The 23,353-nt window shown below is 42.7% G+C and overlaps 1 protein-coding gene across 1 annotated transcript in view; it reads left to right on the top strand.

The window, feature by feature from the left end:
* PCLO (piccolo presynaptic cytomatrix protein) overlaps positions 1-16,708 on the top strand; it is a 552,248-nt gene extending 535,540 nt beyond the window's left edge. The window contains exons 24-26 of the mRNA XM_059725816.1: positions 4,488-4,622; positions 5,886-6,031; positions 11,544-16,708. Of these exons, the coding sequence (XP_059581799.1) occupies positions 4,488-4,622; positions 5,886-6,031; positions 11,544-11,684 (422 nt within the window). The 3' untranslated portion in view covers positions 11,685-16,708. The remainder of the gene's footprint in view (positions 1-4,487; positions 4,623-5,885; positions 6,032-11,543) is intronic.
* Positions 16,709-23,353: the final 6,645 nt, after the last annotated feature.

Consider the following 23,353-nt stretch of genomic DNA (forward strand, 5'->3'; position numbering starts at 1 on the left):
CAGTGGTATAAGTCATGGTTTTACCTCTGGTTTTTCTTAGAGCAATTTTATGCTAGAGTTTAGTGAATTATACCCAGACAGGGGCTCATGTCATTTGTTTTCTCTTTGTTGCACCTATGTAAACATATCTGCCCACTCATTACATTGGTAGGCACATTGGATGCCCAAACCTTCAGAAAAAATAGAAGGCAGAGCCAGCTGGTGAAAAATTTGAAAATGTTAAGGGGCTGGGAAGGGGTGAGGGGGAAATACAATAAAAATAGTCAGTTTTGGCAGAAAAAAAAAACCCTCTTGAGTTTAAGTCAAGACTGTCTGCAACTAATAATAGACTTATGCTACAACTGTTTATATTGGCTTCACACAGGTCATCGTTGCAGGATTCAATGCAAAAACAATATTCACCAAAGAACTAGCATCTGCAGCTGCTGGATTTGTATGTAGCTTTGAGATGTGCTCATTTCTTACATATCTTGGCTTGTCCATTAACAAGCTGGAGAGGTTGTAGTATGGTACCTGATCTCTCCTGATAAGCCACTTCTTTTGTAATCCAAGGCTGTGAGCCTCATTTTCCTTTCATTCATGCATGTATTACATTAATATAATTCCACTGTTTTAACACAGAGCAGAACCAGGTTCTACATGCTGTGTGAACAGAACTGAAAGGGAAACAGGTGCTGCGACTGGAATCTAAGTCAAAGCAAGACCCCCATTTACTACACTAGGGGTGTGTACATGAGATGCTTTACTCAAGATTAGCACAAGTTACTGTGCAGTAAGCATCACCGTCTACACGTGCAGATGCTTACTGCACAGTAGTTTGCTCTAATTGCAAGTAAATTTGCTACCTGTAAATACAAGTAGCAAATTGACTCACAATTAGTTACTGTTCTGTACAACATGTGTTGATGGCTGACTGGGAACAAACTTGTTTCTGGTTTGCCAGACACATGGGGCAAGAGATTGCTCCCTGCCCCTGGGAACTGCCTGCTACTGGGGTGGGCTCTGCCACCAAAGCCCAGGTAGGCACAATGTCCCCTTGCCCCATCAGCAGGGAGCTCCCAACCCCTGCTCCCTGATCATAATCACAGAGTGGGGGCTGGGAACAAGCTCCCAGACAGTTCCCAACCCCACTCCACAATCATGGAGCTGGGGCTCAGAACAAGCTCCCCAGCCCCCACTTCATGATCACAGAGCTGGGGCTGGGAACAAGCTCCTAGCCCTCACTATGCAATTGTGGAGTGGGAGCTGAGAGCTCCCTACACAGGGAGAGTTCTCCACCTAGCCTGGAGCTGGCTGGGACCTGCCCCTGACCAGGACAGTTCCCAGCCAGCCCTGGACTCTGCAGGTAGGTCTGCATATGTAGCCTGGAGGTGGCTGGGGACTGTCCCATTTCAGCCAAATCCAAGCTGCACATGCAAACTTCCCTGTGCAGCCTGGTGCTGGCTGGAAACTGTCCTGGTCAGGGGTAGGTCCCAGCCCTGTGCCCCAAGTGAATGATCAAGGTATGGGGCTTGGAAAGAGCTGCATGGGGAGGGGGCAGGTCCCAGCCCCCTGCCTGCATGTAGAAGCGAGCCCCCAGCTGGATGGGAAATCCCTGTCCAGCCAGGGACTCATTGCTAGCTGCCCTACCAGCAGATGGGGCAGAGGGGTGGGACCTACCCCTCCACTGCAGCTCCTTTCAAGCTCCCTACCCCCAAGCAGGGAGCTGGGGCAAGGAGCTCCCTGCTGCCAGGGCAGGGGAACATTATCCCCAGGCTTTGGTGGTGGAGCCTGCCCCAGCAGCAGGCAGCTCCTGGAGACAAGGAGTAATCTCCCAGCCCTCACCAGGCTATAGCTGTCTCCTGGCTGGTCCCTGCCAGGCCTTGGACTAGCTCCCAGGGGGAGCTTATTGCTCCCCCTGGCAGCTGCAGAGGGCCAGTGTAGTGCTGGAGGGGGCAGGAGCAGACTGCTTCCGGGAGCAGCAAATCTGGTCCTGCATCCCTGCACATGTAGACACCTGCCCAGGGTGAGTTTACTCTAGAATAAATGACTCTAGAGTCATTTATTCTAGAGTAAAGCCACCCTGCAGCATTTGTACATGTAGATGCACTCTGGGAGCATGATTGGGCTGTAGATAGGGGATTTAAACCTTACCAGATTTGATAGTAGTATTACCTGATTTTGTAAGAGTCCCTTCTGTCCTTGGAGTCCAGAGGTGAAGGGTTGGCTCCACTGAGGTCAAAGAAAAGATTTCCATTGACCAAAACTGAAATCTGGATTTTACCTTTTCAGTCTATAAGGTAGGTCTAGAAGCAAGTCCATGGTTATAACTTTGTAGTCAGCCATTTTTTCCATGTACCAGGAAAAAAACATATTTTCAATAGGAAAAAACAGCATATTTTGAAAATCTGCAGTGCAGCAGCTGGCCTTTCATAGCGGGAATTATTCAAGTCTTGGTATACATTCATGGTACATGTAAGTAATGTCTAAATATCACTTTGGGACTTTTATGCTTTAAGAGAGGAAAGAGTTTGTGGCAATTTGCAGATGTACATTTAATTGTTTCCTTTCAGCAGAATCACTTTTCTCTTCATAACTTCTTGGCACCAGATTCGAGGATTTCCTGGTAATTCATTAAAGCTCCAGACTGCTGGCACCAAGGAGTTAGGCACTCAAGTCTCCCATAGATTTCACTCAAATTTGATTTGGGCTCCAAGTGAAAAAGAGATGAAATAAAGTACTTTACAGAGTCAGTGTTCATTTAGGTCCAGCCCTGCTTTTGAAGTGGTTCAGGAAAGGGAAGCATTCTGCCAGCAGGACAGTAGGGCTGTATGAAGCTTTGGGTCCTGATTCAATTCAGAGGAGATTCGGCCCAATTCGGTGGCCGAATCTCCAAATCCAAATTGAATCAGGGGATGAAAAAGAAAAGGTCTGAATTGATTCAAAGCTCTCTGAATCTTCAGAAAAGATTAGGAGAGCTTTGACAATTTGGACAGTCCCTGCCCGCTGCAGCAGGGACCTGGAGCCGGACCTGGACCCCTGCCAGCCCCATCTCCTGCCAGCTCCCCCAGTCCCCCCATGGCTGCGCCACCCACCCCAGCTCTCGGTGCTTTAAAAAGGAGCCCCGACTCACCAGGTGCTTCCAGGCGGGGGGGAGGGGGACCACACTGCATGGAGGGTTCTGCCATGAGCCCCCTGATCCCCCCCTTCTTTCCCCAAGCCCCCCATGGCTGCCTTGCCTGCCCCAGCTCTGGCCCTTTAAGAAAAAAAATGAGAAAAGCCATGAGACTCACTGGCTTTTGCAGGGGCCTTGGGGATTTGGAAGGCTTGTTCAGAGCCCCCCATGTGGCAGCAGGGGTCAGCAGGGGTTGCCCTCTGCCGGGAAGGAACTGGAGAGTCCAGGGGTCTTTCTTGGGGTTTTTTCCCTTAAAGGGCAGGATCTGGGGTGAGCGGGGCAGCCATGGCGGGGCTGGGACAGCGGGGTGGGGGGTCAGGGGGCTCATGCAGAGCCCCTCAGGCAATATGGGGCAGTGGGGGCAGTGGGGATCGCCCCCCTGCCCAGCAGTACCTGGTGAGTCAGGGCTTTTTTCTTCTCAAGTGCTGGGGCAGGTGGGCAGGACAGCCATTGCCAAGCTGGGAGAGTGGGCGAGGGGTAGGCCTGCCTGATTCGGAGATTTGGCAGGAGCCAAATCGCCGAATCAGATTTGGTCAAATTGATTTGGGACAGTGATTTGAATCACTGAATCAAATCACTGGCCCCCGAATCAGGTAAATCTGAATCCAAAGAGAATACTAGCCCCTTTGGACAGGCTTAAAGGACAGGAGAGTGCTCACACTGTTATGCTCATTGAAAAGGATGGGGCTATTCCACCCTGATCTAAGTTATGTATCCAGGTATGCAAGATGAAATAAGAGCCTCACCTACCTTCTGCTGAATGCCTAGCATATCATCTAGAACAAGTGAAGTTGAAAGGCATCATATGAATATTTAATAGCTCAAAACCTAGTGATTGTATCTACAGAACTATTAATGGATTCCTGGCTTTTCAAAATACTTACACATTCATATTCATTGCATTAATCTAATTTCTATTATTCTTTTGAATTCTTTCAATGGGATACCTTTGGTGTCCTGCAATAAAACTTTTTTTAAAGCATCTAGGTGACTTAGAAGCAAAAGACCTCTTGACTTTCAATAACTTTTAGGCACTTTGGACTGTCCGACTGATAGTGAAGGATTTCTTTGTATCAGATTTAAGAGTAGTATCACCTGTCTACATATTGTTCATAGTTTAAAGGTGCTTTTTGGAATCCAACAAGATCTTAATGTCTGTATGATTTTGTGTTTAATGATTGATTGTTTGCCTACTCAGTCACTGAATTATCCTTGTCTATCACATTACTAAGAATGAGAGTAACTGTCTTAAAAAAACTTCTCTATCATAAAAATGGCATGAAGAGACACCCTCAATTTCCTTTTACTCTAATTTTGTTTTTCTGCTTTCCAGGTAAAACCCAGGTGATGGGTGAAATTAAGATTGCATTAAAGAAGGAGATGAAGACTGATGGAGAACAGCTGATAGTAGAAATACTTCAATGCAGAAACATAACCTACAAGTTTAAATCTCCAGATCATCTTCCAGGTATCACTCAGAAACCATCTGCAGCATACAGCAGAGAACATGTATATATCAACCTAGTAATATACTAGATTGTAATATATACATGTAGTAATAGTAATAGTGTGTATATGCACACACACACACACACACACATATATATGTAATGTTTATAGTCTCTATGGGATATTGATTGCTGTATTAGATTTATATGCTGCCCTTGCCAACAAAGACTCAAGGTGGCATTACAAGACTGAATTACAGTAGTCTAATCTTAAGATTATGAAAGCATGGATGATGGTAGCCAGATCTGAATCTAAAAGAAAGGGTCACAGACTTCTTCCTAGATGGAGATGGTGAATGGCACCCCTAGCCACTGTTGTTACCTGAAGATCCAAGTGCAGCAGATGATGCAAGAGCAGCTCAAGTCTGAAAACCTGAGTAGCAATGGGAAGCTGAACCCTGTCAATGATAGGCATCTGAATCCTGTCCAGGACTGCCCAGCCCCATCACCACTGTCTTTTCTGGATCAGGTGGTTCACCCACATCTAGCCCTAACTTGCAACAAAGGACCAAGGCTCTGGGGCCTGAGTTAGATGAGAACAATAGAGCTGAATGTCATCAGCATACAGGTGGCATCTCACTCCCAATCTCTGCATGATCTGAGCCAGAAGCCTCAAGTACGTGTTGAAAAGGAGGGGTAACAGGATAGAGCCCTGTGGGACCCCACAGGTAAGGTCCCAAGGAGATGATCATCTCTCACCTATCACCACCTTGTGAAACCTCCCTGCCAGAAAGGAGTGAAACCAGTTAAGAGGAATCTTGCGAATACCCACCAAGTCATGTAAATGCTTTATGAGCACCTCATGGTCAACCGTATTGAAGGTTTTCACCACACCACCTCTGAGAGATCTAGCAAAATCTTCAGGGTAGAAGTTCCCCTGTGAGTCTCCAGGGAAAGATCATTGACCAAGTTCACCAGCACAGTCTCCATACTCAATCCAGGGCAAAAGTCAGATTGACAAGGGTCCAGCAATCTGATGACATTCAGATACACCTAGAGCTGTTGGGTGACCTCCTATACAATGAACTTCCTCAAAAAAAGGAAGTTAGCAATGGGATGATAGCAGGTTGGGAATCAACTGCCTTTGTGCAGCCTGTATAAATGAAAGCAGAATATAGCTCCATGATATACAGCAGCCTGCTTTTTCCTCATAATTTAAAATCATTAGGGACAATACCAACTGATAAGCAACTGTATGACAAGTTGAATTGTTTTCCCCCCAGATCTTTATGTGAAGCTGTATGTTGTCAATATCTCTACTCAAAAGAGAGTCTTTAAGAAGAAAACACGGGTGTGCAGGCATGACCGAGAACCTTCATTCAATGAGACTTTTAGATTTAGCTTGAGTCCTGCTGGGCACTCTCTTCAGGTAATTCTGGATCTTATTAAAATCTTTTTTTTTAATGTTTTCCATGCTGTGCTATGGCCATTAGAGATTGTCTTCCATCCTCAGTCATTTGACTAAGAGGTTGTTGGAAAAAGAAGATTGCAAAGAAAAACCACAGTTCAGGAATCATGGAAATGTAGGGCTGGCAGGAACCTCCGGAGATCATGCAGCCCATACCCCTGAATTGAGGTTGGAAAAGTGTGTGTTGCACCCCTGACAGGAGTTTATGTAACCTGATCTTGAAACCTCCAATGAAGGAGATTTTATAACCTGCCCGGATACCTGCCTTCGTAGTTAGAAGGTTTTCCCTGCCCCTCCCTACCCCAACATCTAATTGCTGCAAATTACACCACTTTCTTCTTGTCTTACTCCCTGTGTTCATGGAGAACAATGAATTCCCATTCCCATTATAACAACATTTCACACATTGCTGGAGAGTTACATTTTTCCAATAGTCTTCCCTTCTCTAAACTAAACAAATACATTCTTTCAACCTTTCTCTAGGCCATGTTTTCTGGGCATCTTAACATTTTTGTAACTCTCCCCCAAACTGTCTAAAATTTGCTACATCATTCTTAAAGTGTGATGCCCCAACCTAGACAATATTCCATCTGAGACTTTGCCAACACCGAGTAGAGAATATTTACCTCCCATGCCTTATATGTGACATTCAATACTACATCTCACAAGGAAATTTGCATTTTTGGCAATAGTATCAAATTGTTGACTCATGTTTAGTTTATGATCCCCCATCACTTCCTTATCTCCCCTCTGCTGCTTTTGTTGACTTGCACATACCTAATGACATGTCTTTAGAGGAAACAGAGTTTTGTAGATTAGCCCAGGATTGAGAGGAAGTGCATTTGGATTTTGTTCCAATATCTGTTTCTGAATCAATGTACAGTCACAGATTCCGTGAGTTACATATTCTCTGTGTAAAAGGGAAGAATATTTACTGAACTCTTGGAGATCTTCTGATAAATAGGACTATGTAATAGCTAGGTATTAATATTGTTTATTGGATATAATCTACTTAGTCTTGGTTCTTGGACATATATGCCACCTTTACATCAGTGTAATTATCATTTAAAGCATTTAATTATCATTTAAACAAGGATCAGGCATACAACACTCATCCCCTACAACAGTGTAATGTATTTGAATGCCATGTAGAATTTTCCTAGGAAAAATCAGGAATTAAACTATGTCCAGAGCTATCACAAGTTAACCATTTGCTACCCTAGATAACCTACTATCTGCTCCCCCACCTTCTAGTTATGAGGCACTGTATGTACAGCAAACAGCTAACCTGGAACAGCTGTCTGGCTGGCTGTTCTACACACAAGTGTAATTTAAATTAGTATACCAAATTATACTGGTGTTCATGTGTCATGTTCCCAGGCCCTCACAAAGGTTATTGTAAACTGTAAATCTAGGACCAGAAGCAGACTTTTCACTTAATACTCTGAAGCACACCAAAAGCTGTGTGGAGCTGCTCTATGAGTCTCTTCTCTCTGTTCATTTACTTACTGCTTTATCAAATGTCAACCATTTGGGCAGCAATTTTCCATTCTCGGTGTCTGTGTCAGGCCATTTTTTTTAAATTAGAACCAAAATAACATAGTTGTTTCAGGGAACAAAGCAAGACATGATTTTGCTCACATTATAAAATCCTAATGACCTATTCTTTGTAAGACACTAGATCCCCCATTCCTCGCATTAGGGGGTTGAAAGGAGGTGCTCTGCACCTTCATTAAAAGTCCACTCAAGGTTGACTAAGTTAAAAGCCCCTGGAAATTGTAACTTATATATTCTCGGCAGAGATTTCTTAGAGTTTAACTGCTGAAGTCCCTGCAGACTGCCTTCACTGGGCATGCTTCTGCCTGGGGCTGAGCAAGGCTTCCTCTGCAGTTAAACTGTGGATTATTATGGTCTGTGCCAGGGTCAGCAGGGAACCTGTCTCTTCTGTACTCTGAATTCCCTCCCACACACACAACTTTCTGCTTGAAGGAGGAAGCTGCCTGATTCAAATAACAAGAGAACAAAAGATAGCCTTGGGGGAGAAAATTGGGACAAAGAAGCTAGAGGAGCGGAGAGTGGAACCAGAGGCTAATCTGGGTTAGGAAGACAGTGAAATTGTGGCTGAAGTGGGAAAGACTGCAGGTAAGGGATAGGGAGGAAAATGGGGTGACTGGAACTAGTGAGTGGAGGGAGACTGAGATTAAATGAGGAGCTAACCATAGGAAACTGAAATTGTTTAGACAGGAAAGGCATTTTTACACGTGCCCCGGAAGGCGCAGAAGGTACTTTAATTAACGATCGATTTTAATTAAAAGCGCCCGAGTGTAACATATATCACTAGGACCAGAAGTAGCCTTTTCAGTCCCCCACACTGAAAAAAGGTGGTGGGGTGCTTTGAACTGAAGCTCATTGAACAAGCTTTAGTTCAAAGCACCCCACTGCCATTTTTCAGCACGGGGATGCAAATACAAGTGGCGCCTTCCTGTGCTTCCTGTGCAGATTCAATTAATTGAGTTTGCTCCCTGCATGTGTATAGGAGTCCTAAGTCTGGAAACTAGGGAAGTTGGGGAATGAAGGTGAGGTGGATTTATCTGATGAGGAAATGCCTATGGCATAGAAATCACTGGAAACTGACAGTTTCCAACCCCAAATTCCTCATCCCAGCCTCTGAGACTAAACAAGGAATTACCATATTTACTTGAATATAAGATGACACCCCCAATAATTAGATTGCATATATTGAAAATGTATACATTTATAATTTTTCAAGTATAGAATCTAATTATTGGAGGTTTACCTTGAATTTGTCCCCCTCCCACTGCTACAGGATGGAAAATAAACCTGGGGGTTTAGGTAGCCCTCTTGCCCTCCCCAAATTCTTCTACCTGCAGCCTCTTCCCACCCTTCTTCTTATCAGGCTACTCTCCCTGATTGCATGGAAATTGGAAGCAAATTTGAAAACAGTGACCTGGAAATAAACATTCAGTGGAATTGCATCTTACGCGGGGGTTAGGTTTTGAAGTCAGCGCATAAGGTGAAAATCGTGTAAGGTGAAGATCGGTGAATATACACGGGGTGGGAGGGGGGGAGTGCCTTGAGTTTGCATGTGGCACCGTGCTTAGTGCTGTGCAGCCGGTGGCAGTGGCACAGCATGGGGTGGTGGTGGGGATGGCTGCGTGCCACCCAGCTGCTACCACCACGCTGGTGCTGCCGCCTGGCGGCCAGCCACACAGCTCCGGGCACGGCTCCATGGCAAGAGCGGGAGGTTTTGGAGGCAGTGGCCATCACCACCATAATGGGCCTCCAGGTAAGCAGCAGTGCCACGTGCCAACCCAAGTCCCCCCCCCCCCCCCCCATCCCGCGTATAGTTGAATTTGCACAAGTTAAATGCGCATAAGATGTGACGTACCTGAAATCATGGACAGGCTGAGAGACAGACAATGTATTTAATGTGGTTTCCTTATATGCAACTGTAAGGTGAGGGGCTATTTCCCTATGTTGATTTAAGCAAATACAGTAGTCAGTGGCAGAAGTGAGTGTGCGGAGGGGGAGGGGGACAGTTGAAGTCCAGGACTGATGAGAAAGACAGATCAAAAGAGAAGATCAAAGGGTGAGAAACTGAGACTTGTTAGGGAAGGGACTCAAATTGTAGTGCAGAGGAAAATTGAAAGCAAGATAGAAATTATAGAAGGAAAAATAGGGATATGCCCCTTTGGCATCTTTGGCCTAAGGAGGAGGATCTGGAGAATTACAATCAGTCTGACCTCAGGACCTAGGAATCTGTTTCTAAGCACCTGGATATGAATAGGGTGATCAAAAGAAGCCAACACAGATTTGTTAAGAGAAAGTCATACTTGACCAGCCTGATCTCCTTCTCTGACAAGGTAATGGGTTTTCGTGGGGGGAGGTATAGAATATACCTTGACTTCAGCACTACTTTCAGCACTGTCTCCCACAACATTCTTGTTACTAAGTTTAAAGAGGCAATGTAAAGTACTGTAAAGTGGGCGCATAAAATGTTCAAAGAACAGTCATCACTGGCTCAAGGTCTAATTGGGGAGAGGTGTCAAGTGGGCTCTCCCAGGAATGTATCCTTCATCAGGTACTGTTGATTTACTTCATTAATGAATTGCAGGTTTGGGATTGAGTGTCCAGTTAGCAAATTTGCAGATGGGCTCTGGCTGTGTGGTCTTGCAAGCAGTTTGGAGGATAGGCTTAGGATTAAGACTGACTTTGATAAACTGGAAAAAGAGACTCTGGAATTATTCAAATGAAATTCAGTAGGGATAAGAGAAAAGTCCTGCACTCAAGACAGAATAATTGCATGCACAAATACAGACTGGTGAATGGCTGACTAGGTGGCAGTATTGCAGAAAAGGATCTGGGACCTACAGTAAACCACAAACTGAATATGAGTCAGCAGGGCTCATGCAAAAAAAGAAAACAAAGAAAAATAATTAAAAAGAAGCTAGTAGCATACTCAGTTGCATGCAGTATAGCCTGCAAGTCAAGTCTTCCACTCTAGTCAGCACTAATGAAGCCTCTCCTGGAGTATTAGAAAAATGATTGAATAAGGCCTATCTTTGGGTGCAGTGGTTAAAGCATTATACTGGGAAGTTAGAAAGATGCAAATTCAAAACCCCTCTAGGCAAGGAGGCCTAGAACCTGGACTTCCTACATCTTGGGCGCGTGCCCTAACTACTACACCACTGGGCTAAAATATTCCTCCATTTTTAGGGAGCTACAAGTTCTGGACTCATGTTCCCCAAGTTACACTTGTATGAAGCTGCAAAACTGTCCAGCCAGAGCACAGCCAGTAGCCACATGGATGCTTGTGTGCCCACACAGCACATGGAATAGGATTGCAAACTGCATGTGTGTCAGAAAGGCAGTTACACACCTAGGTAATTGCCATTTAGGTACATAAAATAAATAGGAATGTACCCTACATTCAACTGTCTGAAATGGCTAACTGGAACAGTGGCCAGCTGCCGGAAATGAAGGAGATTTGGAATTTCATTTATAGACCTCATGTGCCTATCTGTGCAGGATAGGGTACGCTAAGGCCCACTTAGACTATACTCTAACTTTGGATATTCTATTTAAATGGATAAGAAAGTAGAAGGGTCAAGCCTAGAGCCAGTTACTTAAAAAAATCTCCATCTGGTCTTCAGTCACCTGCATGCCCAAATCAATAGAATCTAGGATTGCCATCTTCCATTCACCTGTTCTAACCACTCGATCGCATGACAGTGCAGTGAAAGAAGGAAGAAATTCTGCTTTCAGTGGATTTCCTCTCCAGTGGGAGGAGACCCTTATGTAGCAGGCTGTGTTGGATGTTTCTCTCCTGTTCTCCAGGTGCAAACACTAAGGTCAACATGTCTGAATCGTTGTTGCACGTCAGCAAATGGACTGCGTAAAGAATTTTTAAAACGTGGTTGTAACCATATTATCTTTTTTTTTTCCTTCCCAGATTCTGCTCGTCTCCAATGGAGGGAAGTTTATGAAAAAGACCTTGATTGGGGAAGCTTATATCTGGCTTGACAAAGTGGATCTTAGGAAAAGAATAGTAAACTGGCACAAACTGTTGGTCAGCTCCACACAAACGCATTGAGCAGTTCTGTCTGCTTAGGTCACCAAACCTTGCTGAGTCTGCTATAAACAGCATCACTCCAAGACTATAGTTTGATATCATTGTGTTTAGCTAGGCTTTCAGAAAACAAAGTAGGAAAGAGCAGGCTCTGGGCTACATAGCACACTTAAATGAGGGCTAGTAACTTATTTTGCTGCATAACACAGCAAAGGAAATATCTGAGCCTAGAACTTAAAGTGAGGCTGTTTGCAAAGAAGACTGATGTGAGGGCTCTGCAATGCTGGACTCTTTGTGGCTGTCAAGAACGTAACTCTGAAAGGAATAATGAAGGCTTGAGGGGAAGGCATTAATGCACAGAGTTCAGCTGTAGCTGGAGGTAATGTGTCTGAGAGAGTAATCTGGTGTTCTGTGCAACCAGAAGGAAATCATCTTATGCAACAGCACCTAGGGTGACTGACTTTCCAAATCTCACTTTTCAGAAGTGTAAACCTTGTTCCTCTGCACCTTAGAATCTCTGATAATTTGTTGTAGTGAGATTGTGCCACAGGACCCAAACTGCAGGCTGTCTGCAGTGGTGGAAACATTATTTAACACTCTGTTTGTGTTTTTTGTTTTCCAAGGAGACATTTGTGTGTGTGTGTGTCTGTGTGTGTGTGTGTGTGTGTGTGTGTGTATTAATGCTGGATGTACGTTACCATCCTGGAATGTAAAGGGTTAAAAGCACATTGATGAACTATTTTTTGGAGTGTGGTTGGAAAGAGAAAGGACAGGATGGAAATTGCACCAAATAAAGGGGGAAAAATATAGTGATTTTTAAAAAGAAAATTATTAACTACAATTCATTTTACCTATGGGGTCAGCAGTTTATAAAAGCAGGTTTTTTCTTGGGGGGGCGCAGGGGTGTTAAGCCTTGGGATCAATAGTATCATTTAAACTATTTCTTGTTTTCCCAACCATCAGCCTTACCCAGACTGCTTAAGGGCAGTAAAGTTTAAAATATTTAGTATGCACTCCAAAACAGTAGACCCACTGTGCTAATGCTACCCCGGTCTTTGTGGGGTCCTACACCAACTTCAGTGACACACTTCTTGACATCTAAAGCAAGAAACAAGAAGTAAATGAGATGTTTCGTATCTGCAGATAGTTGCATTAATAAACATTGAGAATTTCCTCTTAGTAACTCAGGTGAATGACTGAAAATAGTCCACTCTAAAGTGGCTTGTCAGTTGTGAAAGAAGTAATTATAGAAAGGTCATTTGCAACACCATAATTTAAGGCCGTGTCAGCGCTTCCAAATTAAAAGCCTTATTTTCAGGGGCTTAAAACTACAGGAGTAACAGTTTCATTTGGGATAGGGATGCAAAGGGGATTTGAAACTGGGTGTGATATTTTCCTTCTTACTCAATTTAAAGCAAAAGGACACCGCTTGCGTCATTCCTTTAACTGTAGAAATCGTTAATGATGAATCAATCAACATGGTATTGCCTCCCTTGAGACTCCAAAATGTCTTCATGTTTCATAGCCTCATTTTTAAAATGATTTCACAGGTGATTACCCGGAAATAGCAGCTAATGGCCTTTGCATGTTTAAGAAACAGTGACCAAAATTTCAAAATTTGGTGAATGTTTACTGTTTTTGCCCAACAAAAGCTTTTTACAAATAATTTTAAGTGTGTTTTTTGTAGCTTGACCTGACTTACATGGAAAATAGAAAGTATTCCCTTTGAATAAATATGACATGCTTTAAATAAAGATAAATACAACTAGATTAGGAATTGGATTCATTTTGAAAGAGCTAGTGCACATATTTGATTTTTTTTTTTTTACTTTTTTTTTATTTCATTCAGATTTAAAAATAACACCATGGAAATAATTCATTACAAAATATTAAGGCTACATAAAGTAAAGTCCAAGTTAGGGTTTGGGTACATACCATGTTTCATTTGTAACAGTGTAGTCTTGCTACAATGAGCTAAGTTCTCATAAGAACATAATGTCATTGTCAATGCGTACGGCATATGCATTTAGTTAGAATGTTATGATTTCATCCCAACTCTCCTCTTCTTTATAAACAGTCCTTCGGAGTTAATATAAGATAGTCTTCATATTGTGAAATTGTATATGTTGTTATATGGATAATAAAATATCTCAAAGCAAAATCCCAAACTCAACCAAAAAACCTTGAGTGGATAGTTAACAAAAATGGGGAAAAAGAAGAAAAAAAAAGAAAAACCAGATCTTTTACATATGTATTGCTTGTTTTTTGGATTATTTTGAATTCCTTATGACTACAGTATGTCCATTCTGTTTTTAAAACGTCCAGTTTCAATTACTGCATGAAGAACAAGCAGCGAGATGTGCAATTTTGTGCAAACTGCTGGTAATTTTGTTCTTGCTAAGATTTATTATGAAGACAGCAAGTCATGCTGATGGTTGCTATGGAGATTTCCAGCAGGAGCTAGCACTAACTGGATGGCTTACTGGGAAGCCTGTAATCATCAGTCTTAATTGACAAAAGCAGGCAGGCATGCTTTGGTCTCACACACACACACACATACATGTGTCCTGTATTTTTATGAAACTGGACTGTTTGGTTGGTGCGGCTGAGGCTGAAGAAAAAGTCGCAGTTTCTTTGGAATCAGCCGTCGGTAACTCATTTAATTTATGCATCTTTGATTCTCTGAACTGCATCAAAAACATTTTTTGTATATTGAAATGCCCGTGTTGGAATCCCATCCCAAAATGCAAAGGGCAGGGGGATGTCAGGAAATCTGGCCTCGATCAGCACTGACTTGACCACGTGCAGCAAGTACAGGACTTCTTTAGTGTCATCCTTGTTATCCTTTGAAGAGAGCTAGCTAGTGACAGAGCTGGGTCCTTGCACTCTCCCTTTTCAGAGGAAGCATCAATTCAGAGGCTGGAAGATGCTTTCAAAGTGTGCCAAGTTCTTTTTTTGACCAAATTTCTAGTTCTAGGTTGTACTGGAATCATTCTATGCAACACTAAGTCATGTTTGAATGCTATTTTCTTTTTTCTTTTTTTGTGAATGAAGTCAGGAAAAATAAAACCCTCCTAGTGACAATATATTTTTTTTTTAAAGTCAAACAAGGACAATTAAGATTTTTTACTTTTTTGTATATATATCAGCATATTTTTTTCACTTTTTTCTCAATTTTTTTGTTTCTTCTAGCTGGCCAAAAATGCTTAAATGTGGTGACAGCTCTTAACATCTCTGGATGATTGCTTATTAATGCATTCATAGATTTCTAAGATTTCTTTGAAGATTCATCTTGCAGTAGGCAATGGCAGAGGCATTTTAACTTTTTTTTTTATTTCATACATCTGCTGAGTCAACAGAAGTTGAAGCTGCTTCTTTGTTCTAGGCCTTGTACAGTGGAAACAAGCTGAAAAAATGAGCAAAAGCACAGTGTGTGTGTGTTTACAAATGCCAGGGATTTCTAATGTTGTCATTATTTTATGCATACAATGAGCAGCAAACAGCTATTTTTTTTTTCTTGGTTCAAACTAGACAAGAGTTTCTATGATGAATGTTGAGCTAGTTCTTTATCATTACACTTTAAAGGGATAGTATCCAGGGGCAATACAAGTGCTGCTTCTTTATGATTACCCACATTTCTACATTACATTCACCTTGCTGGAAGAAATAAGGTCCAGGCCAAAGCCTACTGAAGTCACTGGTTGCCTTTCCATTGGCTTCAGAAGGGTTTGTATCAAGACTGAGGAACTGGTAGTTAGTTGTCTGGATGCTTGAGTGTTCAAATGGTCAGACTGTGGGGTATTGTAGCTGGTAACCAGCCAATAGTGACTCTTACTCTAGGGATGATGAAGATGAAGAAAAAGAAAACATCTATTATATTGTAAGCTAGTGTGCCCTATAGAGATTATTTAATTAGCATTTAGTTTCACTGAGATTTCATAAAGATATTAATAGTATTTTTTTATCTTATTATTTGAATCATATCTGGCAATATTTTTAAGTACTTTATTTTCATTGCTATAGTTTCTTAGTTCCCCAGATTCCATTGTCTATCTACCTAGATATGTACATACCTAAATGTATCACAGAGAAAATTGCATCTGTGTGACTGAAACTTGAAACGGTAATGAAACAGAGAGGAACTTCAGTGTAAGTATCCACCTACATAACATTAGGGGCCCAATCTTCCATTCCTGTAGTGCTTTGGGTGTACCTGGAATGTGGGATTGGATGCTCTTTTTGAATAACTAGTTGCCTTTAGTAAGAAAGTAGAAAGAATAAGCAAATCCGGATACTCTCTCTTTAAATCATACGATGCATTTTGACGTTTTCTGTATGTTTTGTTTTATTCTTTAAAAAAAAAAATTAAAAAAAATAATATACTGAGGAGCTCAAAAGTTATAATATATATATATATATAAGTATATATCCATAACTCAGAATAGGTGATTTGAGAGAAAGCAGTTTTCTTAATTTGTTACCCTGTAAATAAATATACATTTTTGTATATGAATTGAGTTTAAATTATTAATTCCATCTGGCGTCCAAGCATGTGAATGTGAACCTTATTTGACTGTATCTTGTATAAATGTGCAGTGATGTGCTCAGGTGCTCAACAATGGCTGACTAGCGTGTGTGCTGTCATGCTATCAGATGACGTGTACAGCATACCCAATATTTAAAAAAACCCCCACAAAAATACCTTAAAAAAAAAAAAATAGTCCTTGAAGAAATGTAATGTTTCCACAATGAATGTTGCATGCATTGATGGTGGTTTGTTAATATTCCTTTTTTGTTTGTTTTTTTATTTTGCTTCCAAATTCTTTTGAAAAAACAGACAGACTTATTCGAAAAGTTGTATAAATTGAAACAAATCCAGTATGAGAACTGTATAAAGAAATGCTTGTAAATCTGTCTCAGTTTTCATTCTATGTATAAATCCATGTCATGGTTTTGTGATTGTATACAGGATGTATCTGGAGAACTTATGCAAACTGTGCTGTATAAAGGCTGTTATCCCAGTCTGACTAATAAATATTTAAAATATCTAGTTTGGTTTCTTTTCCCCACCGAGTACCTACATCTATAGAGGTAAGAATTGTGCCATCATCAATGCTGTATACAAAACTGATCTGTTGTTCCAAATCCTATGTTGCATCATCTCCCACCGTTTTTGCAATTCCATCATTATTTAGTGTTTTCCATTTAAAAAATAGATTGGTTTGCCCTGCATTTTATCAAGCACATTAGAGCTCAAATCCCCAAGAGTAATGTCATTGCCTTGACATAACTCCTTGATAACTCCTAGTATCTCCCATAGCACACACGTGGGAAGCATAGTGCCCTCTCATACTTGGCCAGCTCTGTTATAAAACTAAGGTGAAGACATATCCCAGATCTGTTCACCTTCCAAAAAAAACCCCAAAAACCCAAGAGCCCTTGGTGGCGATAGGAGCAGGCAAAGATAATATGCCGCCCACTGGGTTCCATAGAAGGAGTAGGAAGTCGTCTGCAACTCTTTCCTCCTCTTCCAGTATCTGGCTTTCAGGATGGGTGTTCAGGTTTCTCCTGTATCTGAACATCCTGTTGAGATCTGACTCATTCTCCAATCTTTAGAGGGAAGCCACCTCCAGTGAGTGGTAAGTGAAAACTCTCTATGTGACTTCAGATATTATGTGAAAATAATCAGCAGGCTGCCATATCTTGACTTTTCAAGCAAGTTAGGGCAGTCCCACGAGCAGCTACTAAGAGGAGAACTAAATGGGGTGTTATAACTTACCCTTAGACTACATTAAGAGTTCTTAATACAGGAGTGTCCACATTAAAGCATGAAAACTAGGTGTTAAGCACCCTCTAGACATAGTAGAGTTACACCACTTCAAGCAAGGGTTCTCTCTGACCTGTGCTAGCTACCTCGTATTATAGTAACGTGACTTCCCTGTGGAGATAAAATGACCAATTTTCAGTCCTTCAGCATCCCAAGATGTGCTGTCCTCTCCCCCAGCCTCCTGCTCTGGAAGTGGTACTGGTACCAAGCCAACTCTCCCTCCCATCCCCATAGGGTGCAATCCTGTGCAAGCAGTACAAGCAGCCAGCAGTGCAAGCAGTGGCAGCACAACCCCTGCCATCCATCTCCCCAATCCCCACCCCCCGCATCCAATCCCAATGTATTAAGACGTGAGACTATTTTAATTCTATGTTTTAATTCATTTTTTACTTCTTTCATTTTATTCTTTGGGGTCTTCTTTCATTTCACTTCAATGTCTAACTGACTCCCTTTTACCACAGCCCTCATTTCCCCATTCCTTTCCACCTCTCAGCTCCATGCTCCTGCCCCTGCGACCCACCTCTCCCACCACATGCCCACTTAGAGCAGTGACAAGTCACACTACAAATGGCATTAAGCCTTAAAATGCGACTGCTGAAAGCTCATTCTAACTTTAACACCGCTCAACAGTCCAAAGCACTTGAGGTAATGTGTGCAACCTAACACAGCTAGCCTGGACACTCGATTATTTGTACACCAATTAATGCAAACAAATGAATTCTCTAGAGCTGACAAGACTTTAAGGAGTGATAGAACTGATATCAGATTGGCATCCTTTCATAAAGGGATTGCCCTGTCCAGCAGGACTAACTAACTCCCATTTCAATGTCTTACACCCAACTGAAGAAAAAGCCATTCACAACACTGCCATCAAAACAGGGGAGCTGCACAATACGGACATATACAAAGCCCCTAATTCAGAATGGCTGAAGCCAGTACTCCCAAATGCACCAATCCCAGCCTTATATACTGATGAGTTTAACAGCCACTGCACTATGTGAGGTTATGAAGCAAATGAAGCCGGTGGTAAAGACCTTATTGCCTGGATGTCCACAGAAGATCTGCAACTGGTCGTTGATCCCAAACAGCAAGCAACCTTCCACTCAGCTCACTGGCAATGTGACTATAACCCAGAACTTACTATCACATCCAACAATCTAAGTGGGAGCATGCTCCATGCATCCCACACTGTATTCCCTGACTTTCCCAATAGCCAACAATAGCCCAATAGGCCCATCATTATTTACTTTGGCATTGGGATCCCTGTGATTTTTGTCTAAATGGATCCTAGGGTTGAACCTAGCCAAAGCTGCCTGGGTCTGCTACAGGGAAGCTGTTCAAAAAGTGGTGAGCCAGATCCCTGATCAAATAAAGCAAATGCATTGTAGCAGTACTTCTGACCTGAGCAGACAGACACCTAAGTAAGTGAGCAGCAGCATAAGACTCTTCCTCCTCCAACATAAATACTCTTTGATTACAGCATTTGCCCAAAACATAGGAGTCATGGATCCGCATACCCCGATTTTGGTCTCAGAGGTTTTTGAACCTCTTATGTTGTGACAAAGTACCTTAATCCCAAGTGATAAGGAAGACCTGGCTGACAGCACCTTCCACCCATAGCTTCCTGGAGTTGGCCCACTTGGCAGCAAAGAGGAAAAGAGTCACGGGGCCAGAAGGAAAGTAACTTGACTCTGTCTGTAGCCCAGCAAAGAGAGCTGTTTCCTAGAAAAGAGCAATGCCTAGATTCTGACCCCCTGTGTCCAAGTCTGTTTATACTTTTAGTTTATTGACTTTTTAATGCTAAATGCATCACAGGCACTAATGTATAGCTAGAGTCATGCCACTCTAAGTCAAGTCCTGGCACTATTCTAAATTGCATTTAAGTAATGGGGGGCAGGATCTGGCCCAGCAGAGTTGCAGCAGTGCAAGTGGGAGCAGATTCTGGTCCGCAGCGCATAAGGTCTGTAAGAACAAATGTATTGCAAATCATTAGCATGACCCCTCCATATTTCTATGCAAGCTGGATATGTGGTGAAAGGTATCACCAAAGCGGTGTAATGATAAAGCAGAGAGAGTAAGCTGTCCCCTGGCTCCCCCCCAAAGCAAGCTGGGCTTGTGGCAGAGGGCTAGGGTGATATACAGTGTAGGCAGGGGAGAGGTATGTGCCACAGAAGGGCATCCAACATCCTGAACAGGGAGCTGGTGAAACTGCTTGTCATTTTCTGCAGGCAACCTGGGCAACTCTATCCAGTTGGCTGGTTTCTGTGAATCCTAGTATGAGGCAACTAAGGTGCCTGAGAATTAGATGCTGCAGCTCCTAATATCTGCTGGAAGTCTAGCTACAAGAGGGTGTAATGATAAAATAAAAATCTTGTACCCCCCCCCCATACCCTCCCCGCAAGCACACACACACAAAAAGATTATTTTAATGAGTTCTGTTAAATTTCCTAGTCTAAATTTCATAGTCAGTAATTAGAGACCTACCAAATTTGGGGAAATTGCCCCCCCAAAAGTTGCAGTCTGAGCATGGTGCCAGTTGCCATTTTGACAGCAGAGCACAGCAGGCCTCCACACCTCTGATTGGCTGAGGAGCTCCAGAAGTCCTGCCTCTCCCTGGAGATTGACGGATGGCCATTCATCAATCTCTGGGAAGAGGTGGGACATCCAGGGCCCCTCAGCCAATCAGAGGCATGGGGGGAGGGGAGGAACCACCACACTCCACTGCAAAAATCTCTTTCCTGCCTTTCCCCTCTCCCTCCCGCACCTCATGCTTCACTATGCCAGGGCTTTGCACCCGCTTCTGTTTTTGAAGCACTCCTCTTTTTTGTTGTTTTTCTCCCCTTTTCCTGTTCGCTGGTTGTCTTCATGCTTTTTCGTAATTCTGATGCTTTTTTGCAGGGGACCTACCAATTCCACGGTTTCCATGAAAATCACAAAATCACATATTTGGTAGGTCCCTCTCAATAATACTGGACAAAAATGCAAATGGTGTTTGTTAAAAAACATTTATTCAGATGAGTGCACATGTGTGGTTTGCAGCACCAAAAACCTCACGCGACGCATGTTCTACCCATTTGCTGTGAGGCAAATTTGCAGTGCAGCGGGGGGTTTTGACACTGGGAAATCCCTGTGTCAAAAAAAAATAAATAAATAAAACCCCCACAAAAAAAAAGCAGCACAGCACATGCAGCAGGAATGTGGCTGGCAGCAGAGCCATGCTCTAGCTGCTGGCCAGGCTCCCTGCTAGCAGACTGCTGCCCCCAGGACCCCAGATAAAGCTGCTGGAGCCAGCACAGGTACTGGATCCAGCTTCCCCTACCCCACCTGGAGCATTTTCTCTTGCGTTAATCCTATGGGCAAAGGCATGCACTGTGGCAAAAGGCAGCGGCATCACTTTGTGCCGCTGATTTTTCTTCCTACAGCAACCATATGCCCCTGCTCATGGGGATATGGCCTCAGTGAACTACAGAATAATTTTTAAATAGTTTTTTTCCCCTTCTTGTTGCAGAACAGCAAGGTTTGAAACAGTACAACCAGTATTTTACCATCTATACAATATAAAAAAAAGCAAAAAAAAAAGCAATAAACTATTTTAAATATTTTGGTGTGCTTGCGTTAAGGAAGCTTAGAGCTCTTACTGATATACACCAGAGACAAATATGTGGACAGATCCCACGCTGCATTCTGGTCCCCCCCTAGGCCATCACAGAAGCAAAACAGTGCATTTCATTAAGCTAAGGAAGCAGCAGCCCATACAGAGGATGCGTTTATTTTCATGCCTGAAATTCTGCAAATGAGAGACAATGCTGCCTCCTTGTGACACAGCTCAGCACTTCAGCTCAAAGCTAATTTGCACAGATCTAGGGTCTGATTTTTTTTATATACATATAATAAAAATGGTTATGGCTCATGCTAATTGCCACAGTTCAGAGCTAACTACATGCTGCTATCATCAGAGGGTCTTAACTCTCAAGCCCCTCTTAATCTGACCTGCTTTCAGATTTGGGCTTGGGGTCCAGACTCTCACAAGCTCCTGAGATCTGGAAGAAAGCTCTTCACTTTAAACACTTCTATTTAGGTAAGAACGTCTGCGTCTTTAAATCATTATGTCCTGTGATCTTTCCATTCTTCACAGTGGCTGAGCCATTCCTTGAGAGGCCTGCTTAGCCCACAGAGGTTTCAGTGCACATATTGCAGCAAATGGTTCCTGCAGGGTTCTTCATGTGCCTGCCCGAAGATGTGGCTATCAGGAACCCTTTCCTGGGTGCATAGTCTAACAAACCTGAAAGGAACTTATCATAATACTTACCCACAGCAACCAACACAAGGCTCACAGCAACCAATGAAATAGCCTTATCAATATCCTGAATTCATAAATTATTTCAAGCAAATCTGGTTTAAGACCTAAATTGACATAAGCCCTTTACTAATGACCATAGCAACACTTGGGTGGGCTTGACTGATATAACTGTAGCCAGTGCAACATCTGCATGTAGATAAACCCTTAGAAAAGTAGCTGGAAAAAAGGCACTCTAACGCTTGGAAGATTCACCATTTTATTGGCTTTCCAGTATGATCATTTCCCCCACCTCCCAAACCACCCTGAAACTGTATGCCTCCTGTTACCTCTGACCCGATATTACACGTAGGGAAAAATCCCACACCCAAACTTTGTCTAAGTTTAGACACTCCAATCTTGGGATGTAAGCTTATCTGTTTTTTTCTGAAACTACAAGGCCTCCAGAATAATGTAAAAGATGGGAATTGTATCATTGTATTATTACTTAAAAAAAAAAAAAAACCCAAACAAACACATATGAGAAGGACAGAACCTCTGGCTTCAGGGAAAGTAGACTCCCAAGTACACTCTATATTTTTATTGTATTAATCACCAGGTTCAGTGTAGGTGTGAGATAAATACTGTTGCACAAAATGAAAAAGCAAGCCATTGCCCCTGTTTGTTAGGGTCCCTCTTGCAGTCATATTGTGGGTAGCTGAAATTCACTTTTATTTTGAATTGCAACTCACAGGTTTTCATGACAGAGGGCTGTATATGACCCCCTCTGCCAAAGCAATTACCTTTTCAAACTACAATAGCTTGCTTCATTCTGACTTTAAATTATTGAGTCATTTATGGATGCTCTGGGCTTTTCCTGAATAAGCTAGAGTGGAAGGCATTGGTACGGGGTGGGCTATAATATTGGACAAGGGCTGTGCACAATGTGTGCAGTGGGATGTAGCCCCTGTGCTCTTCCATGGTTGGAGTACTGGCTGCTATAGCCCTATAGTGGCTTGTTGAGTATCCTCTCTGAATTTCACCCCTAAGTTTTATTATTTATAATACAACAGCACTTAGAAACAGAACCTGAAGAGCACACAACCTAAATCTGAAAAACAGACAAGAACATGTTATCATCATTCCCATTTCACTAAAACACAGAGGTTAGGTCCTAAAAAGACCCTAGGACTGGTCTACAGTGCTATGACAGCACATCCCAGCTCTGGGGTAGCAGAATGGAGCACATTCTGCCCATGACCCACCTACACAAGTCCAGAGGCACTCCAAACCCAGACATATCTATGAAGCTTCTCAGGGATTATCCCTTTGTACCTGCTTTTGGGCCCTTAGTCTCCATCAAGGAACTGCTGCTGGGTGTAAGTCTGGAGCATCCTCACCAGCAAACTTCCCCTTAATGAGTTAAATACCTATGTAAAGCTTGGTTCCAAGATCAGGTGCCTAGGTCCAACAGCATGATCTTCAGCCCCCCACTGCTTGACCACCACTGGAGGGCAGAATTGGGCATGATTTGACAGCTTAAGGGAAGGTCCTCATTCAGGTTCCCATCTCTAATTCCATTGAACAGTT

The sequence above is a fragment of the Alligator mississippiensis genome, chromosome 4 (genome assembly GCF_030867095.1).
Source record: "Alligator mississippiensis isolate rAllMis1 chromosome 4, rAllMis1, whole genome shotgun sequence".
NCBI lineage: Eukaryota > Metazoa > Chordata > Crocodylia > Alligatoridae > Alligator > Alligator mississippiensis.